Below are 23396 nucleotides of genomic sequence, written 5' to 3' on the forward strand. Positions count from 1 at the left end.
AACTATTGCATCTTGCCAGTCCGTCCCACCTCCATCCTCAGACCACAACTAATCTGTGCCCTTTCGTCCTACAGGTTTTGGGTTTTTATATAAATAAATAATAAATAAACAAACAAAATGATGCCAGGCATAGGGCGTGTTGTCTGGCTTTTTTTTTCCCCCACCATGCAACATGGTTTTGAGGATTCTGCCCACGGGAGAATGCACCAATCCGCAGTCCTTTTCACTGATGGATTGATCCCATCATGTGGATGTGTCATACACTGCCCAACATGTGGACACATTCCGGAGTTCTTTCCTTGTAGTTTTTGGCTACTACACACCAACGGGCCCTGAGTATGGGTGTACGTGAAATTTGGCTTCCTTAGGTGAGCACACAGCATGGAATGGCTGCAGGCAAATGCTTGGCCTTCGGGGTGGAACTACATTGCTACAAACTATTGCCTGATGTCCACTGTCTTCAGCCATTAAGTCTTATATTTTGCATATATTTAACCTATTTAATACTGAGACAAGGTCTTTTGGGCTTTCCTCTGACTTGCTATGCAGCAAAGTGCGACTATGAATTTCTGATCATCCTGCTTCTGCTTGCTGAGTACTGGGCATGCTCAGTACGGCACACGGTTTCTGCGGGGCTAGGGACTGATCCCCCAGGATGCACTCTAACCAATTTAGCACTCTTGTTTGTTGTTTTTTAAACTGCCTCCCTGAACTAGAACTCTCTCCAGGAAAGCACACAGCTTTCTATCTGCAGCAGCCGAGCTGGTGCGTGGTACATTCTAAGTGTTCTAGAAAACAAGGTGGAAGGGTATTTTTTTGGGGGGGGGGTATTTTTTTTGAGCGTTCGTGGGCCCAATAGAAAGAATCCCAAGTGGAATCACAACTTCAGAAAAACTTTCATCTGTGCTCCCCTTTCCACGTCGCCAGTGCCTGGGCTCTCTGTTCCTGTCGCCATCCATGCTACCGCCGTAAGATTCCTACTTCGGTTCACTGACGTAATCTCTTCCGGGATCAGCTTCAGCGCTACCATCTTATGATTCCGGAACTCTACTAACATTATGAGTTGGGGCATTTTCTCCTGGGTTCAAAGTCAACACGACACCTTTCCCTGGTGCTGAAAGGAGAAGGAAAAGGAACCTCTTTCTGGAGTTGACTGTTCCTGCGGGCAGTCTACGCTTCACATTTTTCATGCTATTCTTGTTTCCTTTCCTCTTTCCTCCCCACATCCTGCCACGGATTCCTCAGATGACTTCCGGAAGTCGGGCCCTCACTCTAGTCACGCCTCTGTCCGAAAACTCTAATAACTCTCTAGGAAGGATCACCAGCAGACTGACTGTGAGGTAAGATGCCCACTTGGGATCTGTTTGGCTTCGGTTTTTAACACTTTTCCTCCACTGTTGAAATAATTAAGGACTTCGCTTAAAAATCAGAATTTTGCATTTCTTATGTAATCCTAAAATATTCTTGTTGTGAGGTTCACTTAAATCCAACATAACTCAAACAGCAGGTCTGTGCAGGTGACAAAAATGTAACCAGGACTGCAGAGCAGACTTGGGAGCTGAACTACCACCCTGAAGGGACATTGTACAGCGTATTTAAGGATGGAACCAAAATGTGAGGGGAGTGGGGTGGGCTGTAGCGTTGTCCAATCATATTTTTATATAAAGGGCTGAGAAAGGGACTTTCCATCAATCAAGATAGCACTAGGTTCCTGGACCTGGGGACATGAACTTAGTTGACCCTGCCAGGAAGATGGAGGAGTTGTCCTTGAAATAGCTGTAACTCAGACAACTGTCTCCTTACAAGTTGTCCCTGAGTCTGGGAAGAAGTGGATTGACTTCTCAAGGTCTTATTATGCATCCCAGTATTATAGATGGGGATTGTAAGGAGAAATGCAAAATCATGGCATGTGTAAGGCAGGATCTGCAAATTAATGCAGGGGATAGAACTGCTCAGCTGTTACTGTTTCCTTACATTAAGGGCAAAGCTGCTCCAATAGAAAGAACAGAAAGAACAGGTGCCTTTGGGAGTACTGGAAGACATGTGTTCTACAAACAATGGCTAATCATCAGAGACCTAAATTAATTATACAAATGAATAGTGTTTAAATAGAAGGATTGGTGGACATAGGAACAGATGTCACGATCCTTTCTCTAAAGTATTGGAATCCAAATTGGCCACTTCAGTTTATACAGAAATTATAGGAATTGGTAAATTATATCAAATAAAACAAAACAGTTGATGGATTAAGTGTGTGGGACCAGAAGGGCAGACTGGGAAGCTGAGACCTGTGTGGCTGACATACCCATAAATCTATGGGGGCGGGATCTCTTACAACAATAGGGTACTCAGATTAATATTCCTGAAATTACAGAGACAAACAATGATGAAGATATGGGTGAAATGCTACATTATTCTGGGGGAAGATATTAATATGAGTAATCAGGAGCAACTGCAAGCTATGCCCATTGTCCAAGCACAGAGCTTCTCAGGTATTGAGTTTCCAAACTTATAAGAGGGGCCACTGCTCATATCTCAGGGCCCAACAACCTTTCTCCTAAAATGGATTTCACACAGACCTATGTGGCAAGAGCAGTGGCCCATAACAAAAGAAAAAATTGCAGGCACTTCACCGTTTAGTACAAGAGCAGTTGGAGGCTCCGCATATAGAAGAGTCCACCAGCCCTTGGAATTCCCCTGTGTTTGTTGTAAAAAAGAAGTCAGGCAGCTGGAGGATGATAACGGTTTTGAGAGCAGTGAACAAAGTAATTCAACCAATGGATCCTTTACAGCCTGGAATTCCTTTACCTTCCTTGTTACCTAGGTCATGACCTATAATAGGATTGACTTAAAAGACTGTTGTTGTTGTTTTTTTTTTTTTCATAATACCTTTGCATGAGGATAGGAAGAGGTTTGCTTTCTCCATACCTAATTTTAACAAAAATGGTCCAATAAAGAGATACCATTGGAAGGTACTTTCACGGGGAGTGTTGAATAGTCCAACTTTGTACCAATGTTTTGTGCAGCAACAGTTAGAAATCATTCATAGGCAATTTCCTCGATCTATCATTTACCATTACATGGATAGTTGTTGTTTGATTCTGATGTTGATACTTTAGAAAAAAAAGTTTAAGGAAACAAAGAATTCTGCCATGCTGGAGATTATAGATTGCTGTAGAAAAAAATACAAAGAGGAGATTCAATTACCTATTTAGGCTATAAAATAACTGAACAAAAAGTTTGACCACAAAGGGTACAGATCTATAGAGATCAGTTTGCAAACTCTTAATGATTTTCAAAAATTAATGGGAGATATTAACTGGTTAAGGCCTACAATTGGACTAGCTGCCTATGAGTTAAGTAACTTGTTTCAAATGTTACAAGGGGATTCAGATGTAAACAGTCCAAGGTGTCTAACAGCTAAAGTAGAAAAAGTGTTAATTCTTGTAGAGCAAAAATTACAAAGAGCATATGTGGATAGAATTTATCCTAAACTTGCTTGCATTCTGGTTATTTTACCTTCAACACATTCTCCTACTGGGCTTCTTATGCAAAGGGAAGATAGAATCATGGAATGCATTTTCTTAGCAAATAAACAAAGTAAAAAATTGAAGACATACATAGAAAAAATTTCTGAATTGATTACAAAGGGAAGAATAAGATTGCTTCAACTGTCAGGAACAGACCTGTCAGAAATTGTAGTGCCTCTTATTAATTCTGAGATTATGTCATTATGGGTAATCAATGAAGATTGGCAAAGGGCTTGTGGTAACTATTTGGAAGAAATTCATAACAAATACCCGAAAAGCAAAGTTTATAAAAAGAACTAATTGGATTCTTCCAAGTATTGTAAAGAGGACACCTATCCTAGGGGCACCCACCTTCTATAATGATGCAAATAAGTTGGGTATGGCTGGTTAAAAGTCTGATAAATTGACTAAGGTCATCAAAAGCCCATTTACCACAGTTCAAAAATAGAATTATATGCAATCCTTATGGTATTGTCGGATTTTCCTGAATCTCTTAATATAATTACTGACTCTCAATATGCAGAAAGAGTTGTTTTGCACATAGAACCTGCTGAGTTTACTCCTGATAACTCTGAATTAACTACATTATTTATGGAATTGCAACAGGCCATCAGAAGTAGAAACTATCCCTTGTATTACTCATATTCGACCCCATACAGGTTTACCAGGTCCATTGGCACAAGGAAATTTACCAATTATTAATAGAAAACATGTTCAAAGCCTCAAATTTCATGAAAAACATTATGTTAACAGTAAGGGTTTGAAGAAAAGATTGTATATCACTTGGCAACAAGCCAGAGAAGTAATTAATAGGTGTCCTATGTGTTCTTGTGTTATCAAATTCCATTGCTTTCTGGAATTAATCCTAGGGATAACAAAAGGAATGAAATTTGGCAAATGGATGTGTTTCATTTTGTAGAATTTGGAAGACTAAGGTATGTACATCATACCATCAATACATATTCATGTTTTCAATGGGCAACTGCCTTAAGTTCTGAAAAGGCCAATTGTATAATTACTCATTTATTGGAAATAATGGCAATTATGGGAATACCTGCACAAATTAAGATTGCCAATGCTCCTGCATATGTGTCCCTTAAGATGAAGAAATTCTTTACATATTATAATATAAAAGCTCATTACTGGTATACCACACAATCCTACAGGACAAGCAGTTGTAGAAAGATCTAATCATACCTTAAAAGAGATGGTTCTTAAACAAAAGGGAAGGGTAAAGACTCCCAGGGATAGATTAAATAATGGTTTGTTAACTTTAAATTTTCTTAATGATGGTGATGAAGGGACAACAGCAGCTGAGAGACATCGGGTTATAGAAAAAACTGAGGAACTAGGACAACCAATATATTATAAAGATCTGTTGATAATGGACTGGAAACCTGCAATAGTTTTGAGATGGGGACATGGTTATATTTAAGTTTCTACAGGGAGTGATAAAATATGGTTACTGACAAAATTTAGAAAGATTAGATCTGACCAAGGAAGACCTCTTAGTACCGAAAACATGAATGTGTTCATGTAGCAAGGGAAATGTAAGGGCCACCTGATCCTTATGACATGACAGTCTTTCATACAGTATGGATATTATAGCTCAAACAGATGTATAAAATTGATGACTTACAGCTGCTCAAAAATAGGGCAAATGTTTATCTTTAGATAATTTGTATATTTTTCATATATATATATATATATATATATATATATATATATATATATATTTGTACCTATACTAATACTTTCAAAAGTTTGTTTATTTTCAGAGCAAAAAAAAAAAAAATCCAGATAATAATGAAGACAAAACAGGTAGCCTGGGTGATTCAACCTCGAAGACAGATACTGTTTCCTCAAGAAACTGCATGCATATCAGCATTAAAAGGGCTAGCCTAAAGGATCAATCCCAAAAAGACTGGACAGAAACAGATACAGCTAGCTTTTCCAGCTCTTGGCCAATATTTTGGGGGTTTTTGTTTTTGTTTGTTGCTGTTGTTTGTTTGTTTGTTTTTAAGGGCACTAAAAAGATGTTTTTACCCCTAGACAGCAAAAAGTAATTTTGAGAACATGATACTCCATTCCAAGTAGGTGGAGTGGGTATTTTTTGTGGGTTACCCATGTTCATTATTGCCTAGCGGGGTTAGTTATAAGTTAATAAAAGTTTCGTTTAGGAATTTCTTTCTTCTATCCATCTTTCTCTCTTATCATTCTGTCTTATCTAGAATCAGGGAAAAAGAGAAGAAGAATATAAGGGGAGGATATAGATTTATAGAATAAAAAGTAGATTATTGAATCTACTAGCCTCAAAAAATTTACATCAGCATTTTAGATTGATGGAAATTTAAGATTATTTTATTCAACTTTTGCTTTATGTCTTGTATATTATTTGTTGATAAAAATTTAAACCTTATATTGTATTTTGGTAGAAATTTAATATAATTTTGTTCAATGTTTACTTAATGTATTATACATGTGCAACTCATTCGAAAAGGTGATGTACGGTTGTGGTCTTATGGAAGCTAACTGTTATGACCTGTTCAGGATGATCGGAGACAAAAGCTGATAGTTAGTCACCTATAAATCTTCCTTGATACTAAATTACTTAATTACAGAATAAGCTTTATTTAGTCTCTTGTATATGTTTTCAAAGTTAAGCAGATAGTGCATAGCCAGAAACAAGCAATGCTTGTCTAATTAATATACTGAGATAGAAAAGTCCATCAATCAATAAATAGATGGTCTTCAAACACTTCAGAGATCCACAGAATATGGCATTTAATAATAAAGGGCTTTTCTGACAGAGAGACCCATCCTCTCCTGGCAGCACCCCTAGTTGGCTTCAATGAAGATGATAGGCATCAAGAAACACGTGTGGCAGACTAGCCACTGGACTGAGGAACTGCTCTTATTTCTACTGCTAATAACAGACTGAGTGTCCACTATGATCACACATGATACTGAGAAATTGGCTGGCCAGCTTTGCAGAGACTAGGTGGGCCAGTCCTTCAAAATTCCTGCTTCACAGAACAATCTGTTAGATATTTGGGGCCAGCAGGCTGACAACTGGATGCCTGAGTGACAGAGAAAAACCTTGATTGTCCAGGCGGTCAACTCTCTCTGTCCTGTCTATACTTTTGGAAACTGCTTGCTTGTATTTCCTTCATATTAGATAATATTTCCTTCTTGGATCTTGCATGGGGTTGAAGAGTAGACAGCCACAGTGATATTATAAACTTCAGTTTAAGAGTTAAAACACTATTATAGGTTGATCAATATAATTTCTAATAAGGAGAATTTAGAAAACTTTGGAAAGGATTCACTGTGAGAGGATAGTGGAATACTTTCTTCAAGACTGCCAAATACAAAAGGACTGGGTTATGTACATGTAACTTGTACCTGAAGAGTCTGTATATATGTATATTTATGTATGTAGTTCTTATTTTTTGCCTATTTATTTATTAAAGATCTTAGATAAACTCAGAGAGAGGAAGTTTCAGCACAAGACAAAAGACAGGCTCTGGCAACTCCGCCTGGGGTATTGTGTTACAAAAAGGACCATAGATTAAGAGGAGGAGGATGTTGGTAAATCAGAGAGAGAGATCAGAGGTTCCTGCCCAATGGAGCATGGAGTTGGAGGATTTGGTGGTGGGTGGCAAGCTTGGTGGATTCTTCCAGGTTTGGTCCACAGATGGTGCGGCTTCTTCTGTCAGATAGAGGATCTGCTAGACTCCTGAGAGTTACTTCAGAGGATTTGCCCCACAGAACTGATACCCAGAAAGTTTCATTCTTGTTCTTCCTTAATGACCTTTCCCTCCTATTTAGGGCAGTTGGGTTGTAAAGGAGGTACATTCCTTTAATAAATTCACAATTAAGTAGAATTGTTAAGGAATCAGAGCCAACACCTGAGATGTCTGGACTCAGACAACTGTCTGCCTGTCCTTGAGATGTCTGGACTCAGACAGTTGTCTCCTTGTCCTTGAGATGTCTGGACTCAGACAACTGTCTCCCTGTCCTTGAGATATCTGGACTCAGACAGTTGTCTCCTTGTCCCTGAGATGTCTGGACTCAGACAGTTGTCTCCCTGTCCTTGAAATGTCTGGGCTCAGACAGGTGTCTCCCTGTCCTTGAGATGTCTGGACTCAGACAGGTGTCTCCTTGTCCCTGAGATGTCTGGACTCAGACAGTTGTCTCCTTGTCCTTGAGATGTCTGAACTCAGACAGCTGTCTCCCTGTCCTTGAGATGTCTGGACTCAGACAGTTGTCTCCTTGTCCCTGAGATGTCTGGACTCAGACAGTTGTCTCCTTGTCCTTGAGATGTCTGGACTCAGACAGCTGTCTCCCTGTCCTTGAGATGTCTGGACTCAGACAGTTGTCTCCCTGTCCTTGAAATGTCTGGACTCAGACAGGTGTCTCCCTGTCCTTGAGATGTCTGGACTCAGACAGGTGTCTCCCTGTCCTTGAGATGTCTGGACTCAGACAACTGTCTCCTTGTCCTTGAGATGTCTGGACTCAGACAGGTGTCTCCTTGTCCTTGAGATGTCTGGACTCAGACAGGTGTCTCCTTGTCCTTGAGATGTCTGGACTCAGACAACTGTCTCCTTACAAGTTGTCCCAGAGATGTCTGAACTCCAGGTAACTGTCTCCTTACAACAGAAGCCGGTCTGCCACTAGAAAGTCCCCAGCTCCCCTAGGGCTTGGGGTCTTGAACTTAGTTTCTCCGTATGATTAAATGGAGTCTCACAATGAAATGGTAGTACTTAGAATATGTTTCTTTTGTTTGTTCCTAACATTCTCATACCAAGCCCAGCCTTCTATGAGGCAATAAAGAAACTGCAGAGCATTAATTGTTCCACATAGATGAACTAAACAGCCTCCGGCTTCCCATAGGCTCAGCTTCCCTATGATCTTCCTGTGGGCAGCAGATGTTATTTCTATTAGCATGGAAAATATTTTTTATTCTGAATTCTTTAAAATTTTTATTTAGTTTTATAAAGATTTTTTAAACTTGTTTGTGTGCGCCCACACACATACGTGTGTGTGTGTGTGTGTGTGTGTGTGTGTGTGTGTGTGTGTGTGTGTAAACCAGAAGAGGGCGTCAGTTACAGGGATTGGGAGCCACCTCTCTGGGTGCTGAGAACTAAACCTTTGGTCCTTTGGAAGAGCAGCAAAGACTCTTAACTGCAGAATTATCTTTCTAGGCTCCTTGATCTCTCTCTCTCTCTCTCTCTCTCTCTCTCTCTCTCTCTCTCTCTCTCTCTCTCTCTCTCTCTCTCTCCCTCTTTTTGAAACATGAGAAGATAAAGCTTGAAAAGGCCAAATAATTCATAAATGAAAGGCAAAAGTTTTGCTTATGGAAATAGTCACAGTGAGGAAGAGAGACACCGCAAACAGCCGGTGGGTCCACATTAGCTATTGGTGTGTTGTTGGGAAGTGGCAGACACTTAAGAGCAGGGACCCAGTGACAGGAAGGTAGGCCACTGGGGGCATGCCCCTGAAGGTGACAATGGGACAGTCTTCTCTTTCTTGTTGTTTCTTGACCACCGTGAGGTAAAGAGACTGTCCCCACTGCACACTCCTCATGACTTCTTACACCTCCACAGGGTAAAACTACAGGGCCCAGTGGCCATGGTTGGGAACCTATGAAACGCTGAGTCAAATCATCTGGTATCTCAGGTGTTTGTCCCTTAATGGCATCCATAGCTATTCTCTGAGGGTGTCAAGTCTGGAGACCTTGGGTGGAAGATGGATTCCTCCCCTGAGAACCCAGTGCTAACAACACAGGCTCAGTTTGATCACTTAACTTCTTGTTCCCCGGGTTCCGTGTTATCTTCAATGGCGGCATTGTGGATGAGTCCACATACTGTCTGCTGGGCTTAGGGTTTCCACAGTTCCTGCCAAAGTCAGTTTCATCTGCACACTTGACATACTAGGGAAGAGGGCATCTCAAGACTCAGAGGAGCTGCGAAACGCCAGAGGACCCTCCTCCCAGAGATCCTCACGTCTTGGTCTTTCTGTCTGTAATGGAGTGCCTTGTTGAGTGGGCAGGAAAGGTATTTCCTGTTGAGGAAAGCAGCAGACTGTGCCCCGACCATCAACATCCTCACTGTTCTTCCCTTCATAGATTTTCTTGAATAAACATTTTTGACTGCTGTCTACCATCAGCACAATTTCACCTTATTTTTTAAAAGACTGGCCACTATCAACTTCCCAGTGAGTATGTCCACCAGGCTTTTGGTGCTGGGGGGCTGGAAACAGATCTCATGTATACTGTTAGTTTAAATTTCCCACTACTTCAGGAGTTTTAACCCTGAACACATAAAAGACACATTCAGATCACTGTTCGTTTTTGTTGATGATTTGTTTAATTTTCTTCTAAGTATTGATCTTCATAGGAATTCTTTAAAGAGTCTTCTAATGAATACAGAATTTAATATGTGAATTCCAATATGTTCCGGCAGTCTGTGGCTTGCTTTTTATTCTTTCAATGGTGACTTTTAACCACCAGTACTTCCTAACTAAACAGAGTCCGATTGTAATGATTCATCAGTTAGTGTTTTTAATCTATCGTTTTGAAGAAACCTTTGCCTTACCTAAGAATCTGAAGATATCCTTGTAAGTTTTCTTCTAGAAGACCTTTATTTCAAAAATCTAGCTATCTGTGTATAGAGTTTGATGGGATTCATGTCACTCTCAAGAATGAGTACCCATTCATTGAAACAAGAATCCCTCTACTCATGCAAATTCACCTTTGTCGTGAATCAAGTGGCCTCTTATGTGTGTGTCATTTTCTGGACTTTTCCTTCTATCCCATTGGTCTATATGTATAGCCTTGGGTTCAGCCTAATTCATTCTTAACTACCACTGCTCTGTAGCACCCCTTAAAGTCTCATAAGACCTTTAAGACTTCTTAGGCTAGTCAAAGATCTTTTTGTGTCTACATAGATGTCGCCAACCAACAGTTCTCACTCATGCGCATTTAGACAAATGTGATTGCCAAATTGGATTTTGATCCAACTGTATTGACTTCATAAATCATAAGGCAAATTCAGACATTCTAATAACTCTGAGTCATCTGCTCTGTGATGTAATTCGCTTCTATTATTTCTATCTAAGCATGCACTGATGATCTATGTAATGCTTGACTGTTTTCCTTGTACTTGCTTTGAACACAGAGTGTTAGACTAACACTTGCTTTTTAAAAAAATGTTTCTTAACCTTCTTATTTATTAAAATTGTTTTATTTCATCACTTTACAGCCTGATACCAGTCCCCTCCCCCCTCTCTATATAGTCCTGCCCTCATGTCCCCCTCCTGCCCTCATGTCCCTCTCCTGCCCTCATGTCCCTCTCCTGCTCTTCCCCCCTCTACTTTTTTTTTCACAGAGGAGGGAGGTACCCTAAGAGGTATCAACCCATCCTGCCAACACTTGATTTTTTTTTTTACATCACCATAGATAGTATTTGTTTCCAAATCCTTTCTCAAAGTATTTTTTTCTTCCTTTGAGACAAGATCTCGTGTAAGCCAGGCTGACTACTTGCTAAGTAGCCAAGAATGACTAGAAAGCCACTATACTGAGTAAGGGAACCCAGACCCAGAAAGACAAACACTGCATCTTCTCCCTCATCTGTGGCTTCTAACTCTAAATCTATATGCATACGTAAGTCATCTGGAGTAACTGTGGTAGCCAGGAAACAGAGACCAGGATTGAGGCTGCCGAGTCAGCTCTAGAGAGCGGTACAGCAGCAAACAGGGGATATGAAGAGAGAGATGGGAAAACCAAGGAGGGCCCTTCAGGTGGGGCGGTGGGAGGGAGGACAGTGCAGAAGAAGGAGCAGGGACAAATCATCCTAATTGTGCTTGAAAAAGACACAGGGAATCCTAAAATTACATATAACACAAATTATAGGTATGCACATTATGTATCTTAAATGAGCTTATATCATTTGGAGTGACATAGTCCCCCCCCCCACCCCAGAGCCATAGGTTATCTAACAAAAACCCCAGCACCAGACATGAGAAACGTCCTTTCAAGTTGCTGACCAGGATAGTCCAAGAGACTCCCCCAAACTCTATTGCTATTGTGCCGGTTGTCTCCCAGAAGTTGAAACTAAGACCCTATTGCTGAAGACACCATGCCCTTTGGACATAGGACTCGGGATTTTAGTGGGAACTGACAGGAAAGCCTCCTCCCTGAGGACTAGCTTTCACACTACTGGAATTTGATATGCGAACTTCCAAGGGAGGAAAATAATCAATAGTCCTACCTAGCTGTAATGAGCAGGCACTGCAATAGTGACCAGCACGGCACGATATCCCTGAAGCTGCAGTGGCAACACTTATCTCCTGGTGATAACCAACAACTGTCTAATTGGACTTAAAGCCCTTGTACTGGTACCAGAGATGTGGCCAACTACCCAGAGCTAGTGAGGTCATGGCTCTAAATGGAGAAGCTCCACCTATTGCTTTATTAGACCAGCATAATTCCTAACTGCATTCTAAACCTTGTCTCCACATCCACATGTCAGTGTAGCCTCATCCCTTGTCAAGGAGCTTCTGTTGGCAGCAGATGGAGAACATCACAGAAAACCAGAGTTTGTCAAAATACAGAGAACAGCGGAGCCCAAGGTGCTTAGCACCCGTGAGCACAATGCGGTTTCTGTATCCAAGGCTCAGGGACCGTCAATAAAAAAAGAGGACAGAAGACTGTGAGAGGCAGAGGGCCAGGAAGTCTGATGCGAGACTGTACTTTCTAGCCATGATTGGGAAACTGTCCCCATGAAATCTCAACAACGTGGCTGCCTAACTGGACCTGAACAACTCCAACATCACTTGATACCCCAGTGCAGATGGTTAGTCTTTCCCAGGGATGGGCCCTGTGGTTCGGTTGTTTAATATCCCGAGAGATTAGCCCTAGGAACACCCACATGCAGGCCACACTGAAGGTACTCCGCAGGTTGTTTGCATATGCCTCTTTATTTATATGTGCATGTAACAGGAAAGGAAAAGGAGGATGTGAATTTGGGAGGGGAGGACCTCTGAGGGAACTTAACTATTATATATATAACCTAGTCCTACCAATAGTTTTATTTTTTGAAAAGGACCCTGAAGTTCTGATCCGTCAGCCTCCCCCCCCCACACACTGAGTGTTTCGGGGCACCCATTCCGGGTTTCACACGTGCTAGGCAACTACACCAACCCTCAAGCTCTGCTCTCTGTTGCCTTGCCTTAGAGCACAGGATTCCAGCTCACTCTGTGTGCTGACCTCACGACCTGGCAGCTGTTCCTGTTCTCGCGTGTGTTCTGTTCCTCGCTATCTCCTGTGTATATCATCCCTTGTTCCTGTTCCCGTCATACGGATCTTTCTTCTTCAGCTATTTCCCTTACAGTGTACCTCTATTTTTGATGCCCAATGGAACTTTTCTTCATTTCTTCACTAGCGTATCATAGTTCCTCCAATTGTTAGACAAGCCAGATTTTCAACTCAGTTCCCCTGAAACAATCAGCCATTTCTTTACCATATCTAATAGAACCTGGAATATTGTAATATCCCAACAAAGATGACCAGTGACCGAGATAGGAACTCGCTTCCTTCCCTGCAGCCTCCTGTTTGCTTACATTCTTAAGAGATCTCTTTCTATTGTGGTCCTCTCCTCTCACTATATTTTTTTCTAGACAATAGCTCATAAAGGCTGTTGCAAGGGTGTCTGCCAAGTCCTAGAAATGCTTTTATTTCCTTGTCTCTGTCTCCGTTCCCCTCAAGCTTTAAATACTGGCTATTTCCTACACTGTGTTAATAAGTAGAAACTTAATTTTCCCAATTACTTTCAGTGATATAATTTACTCTGGTGACTAAAAGACTTTACCTATTTAGGATAAAGGACTTGATTAGTGTACTATCTTAACACAGTGATTGCTCTGGGTTGCCTGGTAGTGTTCCATGATCCTGAACTGGGTGGAAGGACACATTTTGTAACCTGTGTTATCAGAAAAATTCAGATAACATGACTTTTATAATAGATATTGGCTCAGTTATGGTTTAAAAATTATTCTTGTGGAGAATTGCAGAAGGTATATATAGACACACGGAATGCGTCTTAGAGATACCACGGTTACGCTGCTGCTCTGCCGGGGTTGTGACTGAGGGCCAGATTTGTGTGGCCACTCTGCTAGAAGACTCTGCTCTAATAGATTCAGTGACAATGTCATCCCGGAGCCAGACACGTCTCCTTCACAAGCACATGGGCGTCCTGTTCTCCACCATGTCCTCAGAAGAACTCCTTGACTCTTTGGACTCTTTTGATGCGAGAGAAGATGACATATTTCTGGTTTCTTACCCCAAATCTGGTGAGTTTTTTTTTTCTGACGTGCACTTTAAGATGCAGAGATGCAACAAGGACAGACAGAACAATCGATCCACAGTAGCTTTATTTATCAGAAATTTTATTCCAAAGAAGGGGATGACCTTTAAGGATTTAATCTTTTTGAAAGATTCGGGTGAAAGAAAGATATGCTAGAACCTTCCCTTTTCATTCCACTTAGAAAGGTACATAAATGTTGATATATACAATAAGCAAAATAGCTATGTGATAGATACCCATTGTATCTCGCACCAGTCATCCTGATAACTAAGCAACCTTTGTTCAGTTCATTACTTTTTTCATCTGTGCTAATAAGAACAATAAGTACTTTCCTTGCTAAAGTTTTTTTTTTTACTTCAAATTGATTTCTACATAGTCATATCTACATGGGTGTTAGCTACTTTAATTAACGCTGGTCTGTACTTTATTGGAACCGGTTCTATGCTAATTTTGTTTTGTTATGTAATGTCCAGTTGTCTGCTACTATTTCCAGAATAATGGTCACATAGAGACGGGTGGCTACTGGTAATGAGTTCAGCAGCTAGCAGCAAAGCTGCCTTTGAGTCAATTGTGTACCGTGTCACCACTTAAACCAGGAGGTCTTTGCTGTGCAGAGAGGCACATGGGTCAGTGCCCGGGAATCTGGTGCCCTCTTCTGCAGACACCAGGCACTCACAAGATACATATGCACACCTGCAGGCAAAACGCTCACTCTCATAAAATAAATAAGTGTTTTTAAAAACCTTTCTAAAGTACACTTAAATAAAACCTATAAAACACACCAGAGCTACTTAGGCTGAGTATTTATTCAGCCATACAATTATGCATATGTATTACACCTCACTGAAATCACAATGAAATAATGGACACCTGCCTGATTTAATCTCTTGAGGGTTGTAGTCTTCAAATTAACAAAATGTCCCCACCCGCTCCTGCAAGCTTTGGTTTCTCTGCTATAGAAATGGAATAGAGCCATCATTTGCACCACCAAAGAGTAGAGCTGTATTCTTGGCTGGGTTGAGAGTGTAGGGAGCTCAGTGGAAGGGCACTTGTGTTGCACAAATGAACATTGAACCAACAGGATGGTGCCTTGAATGAAACCCTTGCTGTGTAAGCCTGGCAGCCTGAATTTGATCCAGGGAGCACAGGTGAGGGCGGAAGACAGAACCAAGTGCATGGCTTTCACATACACTCTGTGACTTTCACTCCCCCACATTATCTGCAAATACATAATAACATAATACATAATACAAATACATAATAACAAATACAATTTAAAGCAATAGCATCACCTCCCTGTCGCCCCCCCCAAGAAACCCACCCAAACCAAAACAGAGTGCCTGTGCTCTTTCCAGATTCTTCGGTAGCAGCCTTTTGTCTCTCGGGTTACACAAACATATGTGATTGAAATACTTGGTTTGTACAAACACTACTCTGTGCACACAGAGAGATCTGCATCTCACAGAGAGATCTGCATCTCTCCTCAAAGGGGAAGACACACACATGTGCTGTGGCAACTGTGTTTGGTGTGTTCTGTGTTCTGTATTCTAACAGAGCAAGGGCTTGGGGACCATGGAGAGACAAAAAAGGGGGCAGGTGAGGGGTAGGAGACAGCCTATGAAAGAAGGCTCCTGGGCTCCCGAGACCGTGAGGGTCACATTAGGGGACACCTGTGTGGGATGGTGATTTGAAGGGTCCAGACATGAATGTTAACAGGTCATCTGAAGGGAAGGAATCAGTAACAAGCCCAAGCAAAGCAGGGCTTGTAACAGGATTCTACCCCACAGAACAAGCTAGGTTCTGCCAGGTTCCCGGGGTGTTAGAGTCAGGACCGTTGGTGAAGGTCACACTCACTGCGCTTTCATTCAGTGACGGTCACACTCACTGTGCTTTCATTCAGTGACGGTCACACTCACCACACTTTCATTCAGTGACAGTCACACTCACCATGCTTTCATTTGGTGACAGTCACACACCGAGCTCATAGGGTGCTCATGCTCTACATTCGTTCCCTCGACTGCAGCATTTAATTAAAACTGCATTCCGTCTTCTGTTTGTGTGAAGGCACCCACTGGGTGGCAGAAATCATTGAGAACATTCCCAATGCTGGCATTACTCTCACATCGCCTATTGAACTGGGAAACATTTCTAAATTTGAAGAGCTAAAAATGGTTCCTAAGAGAAGAGTCATCCCAACGCATCTCAACTATAGCATGCTTCCTGTGACTGTTAAACAAAAGCAATGCAAGGTAGGTGCTACTGCTTAGGGTGCAGCCTTGGGAATGTGTGTGTGTGTGTGTGTGTGTGTGTGTGTGTGTGTGTGTGTGTGTGTGTGTGTGCACCATGTGCATGCACTGGCTTGGAGTCCCAAAGAAGGCATCAATTTTCTTAGAACTGGAGTCACTGGCAGTTGTGAGCCACCGTGTGGGTGCTAGGAACTGAACCTGGGCCCTCTTCAAGAGCAGCCAGTGCTCCAAACCACTGAGCCAGCTCTCCAGCCCTGGGGTTCCTGAGTTCTTGCCCTGCCATGGTGCTTGATAGCAGCAAAGCAAGTTCTGCTTATATTTAATTAGGGTTTTTTTCCCCCAGGAAAAAGTTATTATAACAAGAAATTCTAAAGGACAGTTTCCTTGAGCCATTAGTAACTCATGGGTTATAATTTTTAAAACAAATTATAATTTAAAGGAAGCTTTTCCATTTTTACAACTTTCTTTTTTCACTTATATTTTCATGGAGGGACTTTTTACATGATAAAAGAATAAAGAAACCATGTTTTCAAGTTGGGTATAACAAATACTCTCAATCTGATTGAAATGTATCTACACAGGAAAAACATTAAGAGCAAATAACTCAGTAAGTAAAATGAAAGGAAGCTTCTTCCAACCATGTTAGCCATTTTCTAAGTGCACAAACAAAAACAAGGCACCTCTGCACACAAAGACACAGAGAGGGCCCTGCTGCCACTGTCATTGTCAACCACAGTGGGCACTATCCTCTGCCTACACAAGTCAAAAGAGTCATTCAGGCTGCAGGGTCAGGACCAGGGCTCTGTTTTGTCAGAGCAGGGAAAACTGAACTCAGATTCTCAACACTCCATTCTCCTTTCTACCAGGCTGTTTCTGAGAACGAGAGAGAGGGAGGGAGAGAGGCAACCAGAAAGAGAAAAGTAGTCAGACAGTCTCCCTCTTCGATTCCTGGATTAAATACAAGACAGAAAAGGGAAGAGGGAAGCAACTCCTGGAGACAGAAGAGAGGAAGGAGGAGGATGAGGGGAGGGAGAGAGAGAAAAGGGAGGGAGGGAGGGAGGGAGGGAGGGAGGGAAGGAGACAGAGACAGAGGCAGAGGCCCACAGAGAGGCCAGGAGGTTTTGTTCGTGCCACACACATGGCACATCTGAGTCACAGGCTACTTAAAAGCAAAGCCCCTGAGACTCAGACAGGTCCTTCCTAACCTCCACACTGAGGATGCAGCCTCAGGCGCAGCCGTTTCTGACGGCCCTGATGGGAAGCAAGCTTCTGCCCTTTCTTCGCCAGAGAGGAATAATAGTAAGTGACTCATCAATATCTACGGCGACTGCAGGTGCCCTGCTTGTCCTCGGGAACGCAAGCTGAACATCTTGTTCCGTCAGCTCATTATGCAATACTGCATGTAATTGAGGACACCAGCCCTCCATGGGCGTGCTTGTGGTTAGCCTCGAGGGCCTGAGAGAGACAGTCGAGCTTCCTAGCCTCTGCAAGCTGACCAGGCCAGAAGCTCATCCCTCCAAATGTCCCCAAAAACCTCCCAGTCTCAGTTAGCCTTCTCTCGTTTCTTTTCTTTTTTATTAATTTATTTTATGTGTATGGGTGATTGCTTGCATGCATGTCTTTGCACCACATGTGTACCTGGTCTGTGTGGTGGAAATGCAGAAAAGGCATCAGGGTGTTACAGACAATTGCATTTACTTCTTAAGATGTTTTTTTCTCCTTCTGTATTTGTTAGGAAAATCTATGGCATGAAATGTATATTTTGTATACATTTTATGGGGCTTAACAATGATTTTACTTGTGTGTGTGTATGTGTCTGTGTGTGTGTATGTGTCTGTGTGTGTGTGTGTATGTGTGTGTGTGCATGTGTGTATCTCTGTGTGTGTGTCTGTGTGACTGTGTGTGCCTGTGTGTGTGTCTCTGTGTGTGTGTGTCTCTGTGTGTGTGTGTCTGTGTGTGTGTATCTGCACGTGAGTGCAGGTATCCATGGACACCTGGGGCACTGAATTCCTCTGGAGCGGGAATGACAGGCGGCTGTGAGCTGCTCCATGTTGGTTCTGGGAACTGAACCGGTGTCCTCTGGGGGAACAACAAGGGCTCTAACCATTAGACCATCTCTCCAGCCCTCACGATGCTTTGCCTAGCATACCTTCCCCTGTCTCTCCCAGAGTACCTCCCTGTCTTTGCTTCATAGCTCCTAACCTCCTCCAGTAATCCTTCAGGTGTCTTGTTTACTCCAACATCTTTAAAGAAAGCCTCCTTTGTGTTCCCAAGTAGACAGCACAGACACCTAATTTCAGACCTTCCCAAGGGGCTCGCCTCTCTGCCCAAACAAACTTGTCCAGCTGATTGCTGGAGATGTAAGATTTTGCTACTTTAATCCCATTTTGTTCATGCAGTGGAGTTTTAGAAATGAGTTGGTCAAGCCTTGGGTTTCTATGGCTCAGCTCCGGAAGCCTGGCACAGTAGGAGGAGGCCCAAGGCCTGTGAGGCTGCTGTGTGTGTCCTGGGTGGGGCTGGGTAAAGGTAGTTCTTCATTCCTGAACCACGTGGACCTTTACACAGCTCACAATTAAAGAGGGACCAGACATTATTCATGCGGCTCACAGGCCATCTGGACTCTGAACATGTTACTGAGAGATAGCGACCTATTAAAAGTGACTCAGCAAACTCTGTCTTATCTGGGTGAATTGTATCTGTCCCAATTGTCAGTTCAAAACTGGATGAGAACAACGCGTTCTTAGCTTGTGCAGTGTTGGCTGTGATCAGAGAGGCTCCCACGTCCACCCTCTTCCCTTGCTCTATGGGGGACACTCGCCTGTTCCTTTGCGGCCCTGTTTTAGAACTCCCACCATGCCTCATTGTCAAGAGAACATTTACCTGCCTGTTACCTCGGCCTCGAGTCGTTTCCAAGTTGCACATTGATGCACTCCTTGCACGTGGATCCTCGTGTGTTGTCTCGCACTGGGCACACACCGAATTCGTGCCTGTGGACTGAGTTATAGCTACATGTTCTAGAAGCTGGAAGGGAATCTTAGCTGGTCCGCTCCACAAGGAATTAAATCATCAAAAGGGCAAGTCCAAACTGTAGCTTTTCCCATAAAAATAACAGAGTTTGTGAAAAGCCCTACTGCGTGCAAGTGTTCTCTAACACATAGATAACCAAAAAGTAATTTTACCTGACAAAGGAGAGGGGTTCCCCCATTGCTGGCTCTAAAAGGCAGGACCATACTTAGCAGATTGATTTAGAATTGCTGTCCCCTGGGATGGGAGCGCCAGTGTCCTCTGGGGCCTGGTTAGAAACCAGCAAGCTAGGCCACCTCTGGGGTCATGATTTGCATACTGCTATTCCTCCGGGATGCTTCTGGTGCGCACTGGGCTCCCAGAGACTGCCGCCTAGGACTGCTTAGGCACCAGCTAATGCTGTCTAAGAAAGAAAGGAAAAGGTAGAATTTGCTTAGGCAAGTTTTACCTACAATTTTCTTTGGGGGGAATGTTTTGTGTCATGGTTATCTTCACCCTAGAATGAATTGTTTACTTTTTAAAAACAGATTATCTACATCGTCAGAAATCCGAAGGATACAGCTGTGTCCCTGTTCCACTATTACAGAGAGAACCCCAACCTTCCTTCCATGGAGTCATGGGCTTCATTTTTAGAGCTGTTCCTCAGAGGAGACGGTAAATACAACAATCATCATTTCCTTGGTTTAATTGTGTTTAGTTTCTCTCTCTCTCTCTCTCTCTCTCTCTCTCTCTCTCTCTCTCTCTCTCTCTCTCTCTCTGTGTGTGTGTGTGTGTGTGTGTGTTCACACTGGTGCGCAGAGCTCTGAGGAGAACGTTGCGTGTTCTGCTGTATCGATCCCACCTCACTTCTTGGAGAGGAGGTCTGCCCCTGAGCTTGGCGTTGGGCGGACATCCATGGACCTCAGAGGCTGCTCCATCTCAGCTGTCCTGAGGCCACGGACTTCTGCCCAGACAGGCTCTGCTGCTGTCTTGTAACCTGGGTGCTGGGGTTTGAGCTCAGATCCTGGTGTCTGTGCAGCAACCTCCCTGCCCCGACAATCATTTTTTAAAGCGCATTTAATACACTGAACTTTCTCACTCAAAACGAAAGCTCGCTCCAAACTGTGGATGCAGCCTAATTGCCTGTTTCTGCATATGCACTGACGAGAGCAGCCTTTTGTTTCTTCTAAGCAAATTCTTAGCATGTTATAGTCACTCTGTGACCTCTGGGGAGGAGCATATTTGGGAGTTAGTTATAAAAGCTTCAAAATGGAAATTAATTATTTATAATAACTTACTTTTTAAAAAATGTACCACCATTCTTTTTTCTGTGAAGTAACTATGCACCGAGTGGAGGACAGTTAGGTAGCCTGGAAGATATCACAAACAAAATACATATGCACACACAAATTCTCCCAAAGAAACCAATAAACAAATCATGAGCAAAATGATTTCACAAAAGGGAAGAGAGAATAATTAACTGAAAATACCGTAGAACTTGACAAAGTACTTAGGCACATTGGTTCTGCCACCTGCACCACCATTGACTTTGTTCTTCTCCACCTGACTCAGTGGTAAAATTTAAAAGTTTTGATATTTTCCAAGAAAATGTTTCTCTGTGTAGCCCAGGCTGACCTGGAACTCACTCTGTAGACCAGGCTGGTCTCAAACTCAGAAATCCATCTGCCTCTGCCTCCCAAGTGCTCAGCTAAAAACTTAATTCTTTTTTTTATTAATTTATTCAGATTACAACTAAATTGTTATCCCATGGCTTGTATCCTCCCATTCCTCCCTCCCTCCCGCTTTCACCCTATTCCCCTCCCCTAAGTCTATGACCGAAGAGGACCTCCTCCTCCACTATATGGTCATAGACTATCAAGTCTCATCTTGATAACTTGTTTATTCTTTCTCTGAGTGCCACCAGGCCTCCCCACCAAGGGGAGGTGGTCAAATATGGAGCACCAGAGTTCATGTCAAAGTGAGTCCCCGCTCTCCACATAACTGTGGAGAATGCCCTGTCCATTGGGTAGATCAGAGTAGGGGTTTGATGTTTACTATTGTATTGTCCTTGGTTAGTGCAGTACCCCCCTGCTCCCAAAAACTTAATTCTTAAACAAACAGTAAACTAAGATAGTATGCCAATATAGTGAAGAAATTAGGAGACATGACTTTAAAATACGAATGCTTGGAGAACTGCATCTCTTTTGGGGCTTACTATAGGTCTTTTCTAGCTATACATTTAATAAATAACTTTTACTTAAAGAACAAAGTGCAAAGAATCGAATGTCTAAAAGCCTGGAATATCTGACTTCCAGCTGATTCCACACCCCACCCAATCTTGGATTACTAACCTAGATTAAGAAATGTGTTTACGCATCGTTTACTTGAGTTTTTAGTTTTTGAGAGTTTCATACCTGTAAATAATGTGGTCAGATCAAATCCACTCCCTACGCCTCCCCCATCGCTTCCTGTTGTCTGCACCCTCACTTTCCCCTGCCAGCTTCATGTGCTCTCGTTTCAACCCACTGAGCCTGTGCGCATCCTGCCAGCCGGAAGTGGACACAATAGGTCTTTAACTTTTACGATTTTTCTGGCAGGTTGCTCAACTCTGACCAGTTTCTTTCAGTGAGCCACAGCAAGCAGAGAGCCTTGCTCGAGGTCTGCAGTGGCTCCTACAGTGGGTACAGAGGGCTGTGCTAGGCTCAAGCTTTTTCACCTCGTCTTTCTGTCATTCCTCCTTAAACAAATGCCACACAGTTAGCAGAATCTTGGTGCCACAGGACTGACAGGCACTTTATTTGGCTCGAACACTCACGTGACCTTTGTGTGACTCCCACAGCTTTTGAGGAATGGTGTAGGATGAGCTTGAAATTACGAACCCTGACCACAGGGTCATTAACCTCACACTGTTACGTTCTTATCACTTACTGTGCGAGTCCCATGCGACAGAGACAGCTGTGTGCTAGGTAAATATTACCTTATTTCACCCTCACCAGGACCTCGTGTGGTGGATGCTATTATCTTCCTTGTATAGCTCCAAGGAGTGACAAACTTGGAGGGCCAAATAACTCCCACACAGATTCATAACCAAAAAGGAGCAGCACTGAGATTTAATTTTTATTCCAAAATCTTTCCCCTTACCATGGTGACACAATGTGTCCAGTCTAAAAGGCTACCTGATCATGACTTCGTCTTCCACACAACCATCCTCTAAATATTTAAAGATGGTTAGCGTGCCTCCCTCTGCCTCAAGTCCATTTTTGGAGTAAGCAGAATCTAAACACACAGATTTTTTTTTCAGAACGGCCCCCAAGTCTGCTCTTCCTCAAGACAAGAAATGTTGTTTTTTCCCTTCCCATTTTTTCTCCTTATTAGGACTCTGCACCCAGGAGATGACTACACCCAGATGAGGAATGAGCAACCAAGGCGGCACCAGTATCACCCAGTTGCTCTTCTAGATTTTAGTTTCCTTTGGGCACAGTCATACAAAGTGCCAGGTCAGGCCAGAATGCAGCAAGCTTGACTGATGCTGGGGGCACATGCCCTCCCAGTGAGCACCACAGCTTATAGCTGGCTGCCTGGGAGGAGGGGCAGTGGATGGCCGGGGAAAGGTGCCAGGCATTTCTCTGATACCTTCTTGGGAGGATAAATAGATCTTTAGTTGTAATGGTCTTATCAATAAAGATCTTACCACTGGCTACTCCATCCTGGGCAAACCCTGTCACCATTAGGCATTATTGCTCAGTCACTAAATCTTTTAAAATGTCTATTTGGGTGTGAACAACACTTTTACTGTTCCTATTTGGAAGACAGAGGACAGACATGTAATCCCAGCACTTGAGAGGTTGGTGCCTGGAAATTAGGAGTTTATGACTATCCCGTGTGCGTGATTGTTGTGTACAACGGGTTCAAGGATAGCCTAGGCTACATGACACCATCTCAGGGAGAAACAACTCATCACCAAACCACAGGCAGCATTGAAAGAATTGCTTGTGCCATTATGCAGCGTAGCTCTGCTTGTTGTTTTCACAGGTGTCACTTCCCTCATAGCCTAGGAGTTGTATGGAAAGTCCAAGGGGGATGCTGGCCCCTCACAGCGTGGTGCCATTGGTACTTACAATAACAGTGCTTGATCTTTTTTTCAACCATCTCTGCTAGAGCCGATTAATGAAAGGACTTAAGAGATGTTGATTGTTAGCAGTGACCACTACCCCTTAAAAAAAACTGGAGATGTAGATCGTTAATAAAGC

At 42.8% G+C, this 23396-nt stretch overlaps 1 protein-coding gene across 1 annotated transcript in view; it reads left to right on the top strand.

Annotated features, from left to right (window-relative positions):
• The first annotated feature begins 1079 nt into the window (after positions 1–1079).
• Positions 1080–23396, top strand: part of LOC311588188 (sulfotransferase 6B1-like) — a 32305-nt gene continuing 9988 nt past the window's right edge. The window contains exons 1-4 of the mRNA XM_084765674.1: positions 1080–1340; positions 13728–13883; positions 15962–16146; positions 19695–19821. Of these exons, the coding sequence (XP_084621800.1) occupies positions 13739–13883; positions 15962–16146; positions 19695–19821 (457 nt within the window). The 5' untranslated portion in view covers positions 1080–1340; positions 13728–13738. The remainder of the gene's footprint in view (positions 1341–13727; positions 13884–15961; positions 16147–19694; positions 19822–23396) is intronic.

The sequence above is a fragment of the Acomys minous genome, assembly GCF_964271855.1.
Source record: "Acomys minous genome assembly, chromosome: 17".
Lineage (NCBI taxonomy): Eukaryota > Metazoa > Chordata > Mammalia > Rodentia > Muridae > Acomys > Acomys minous.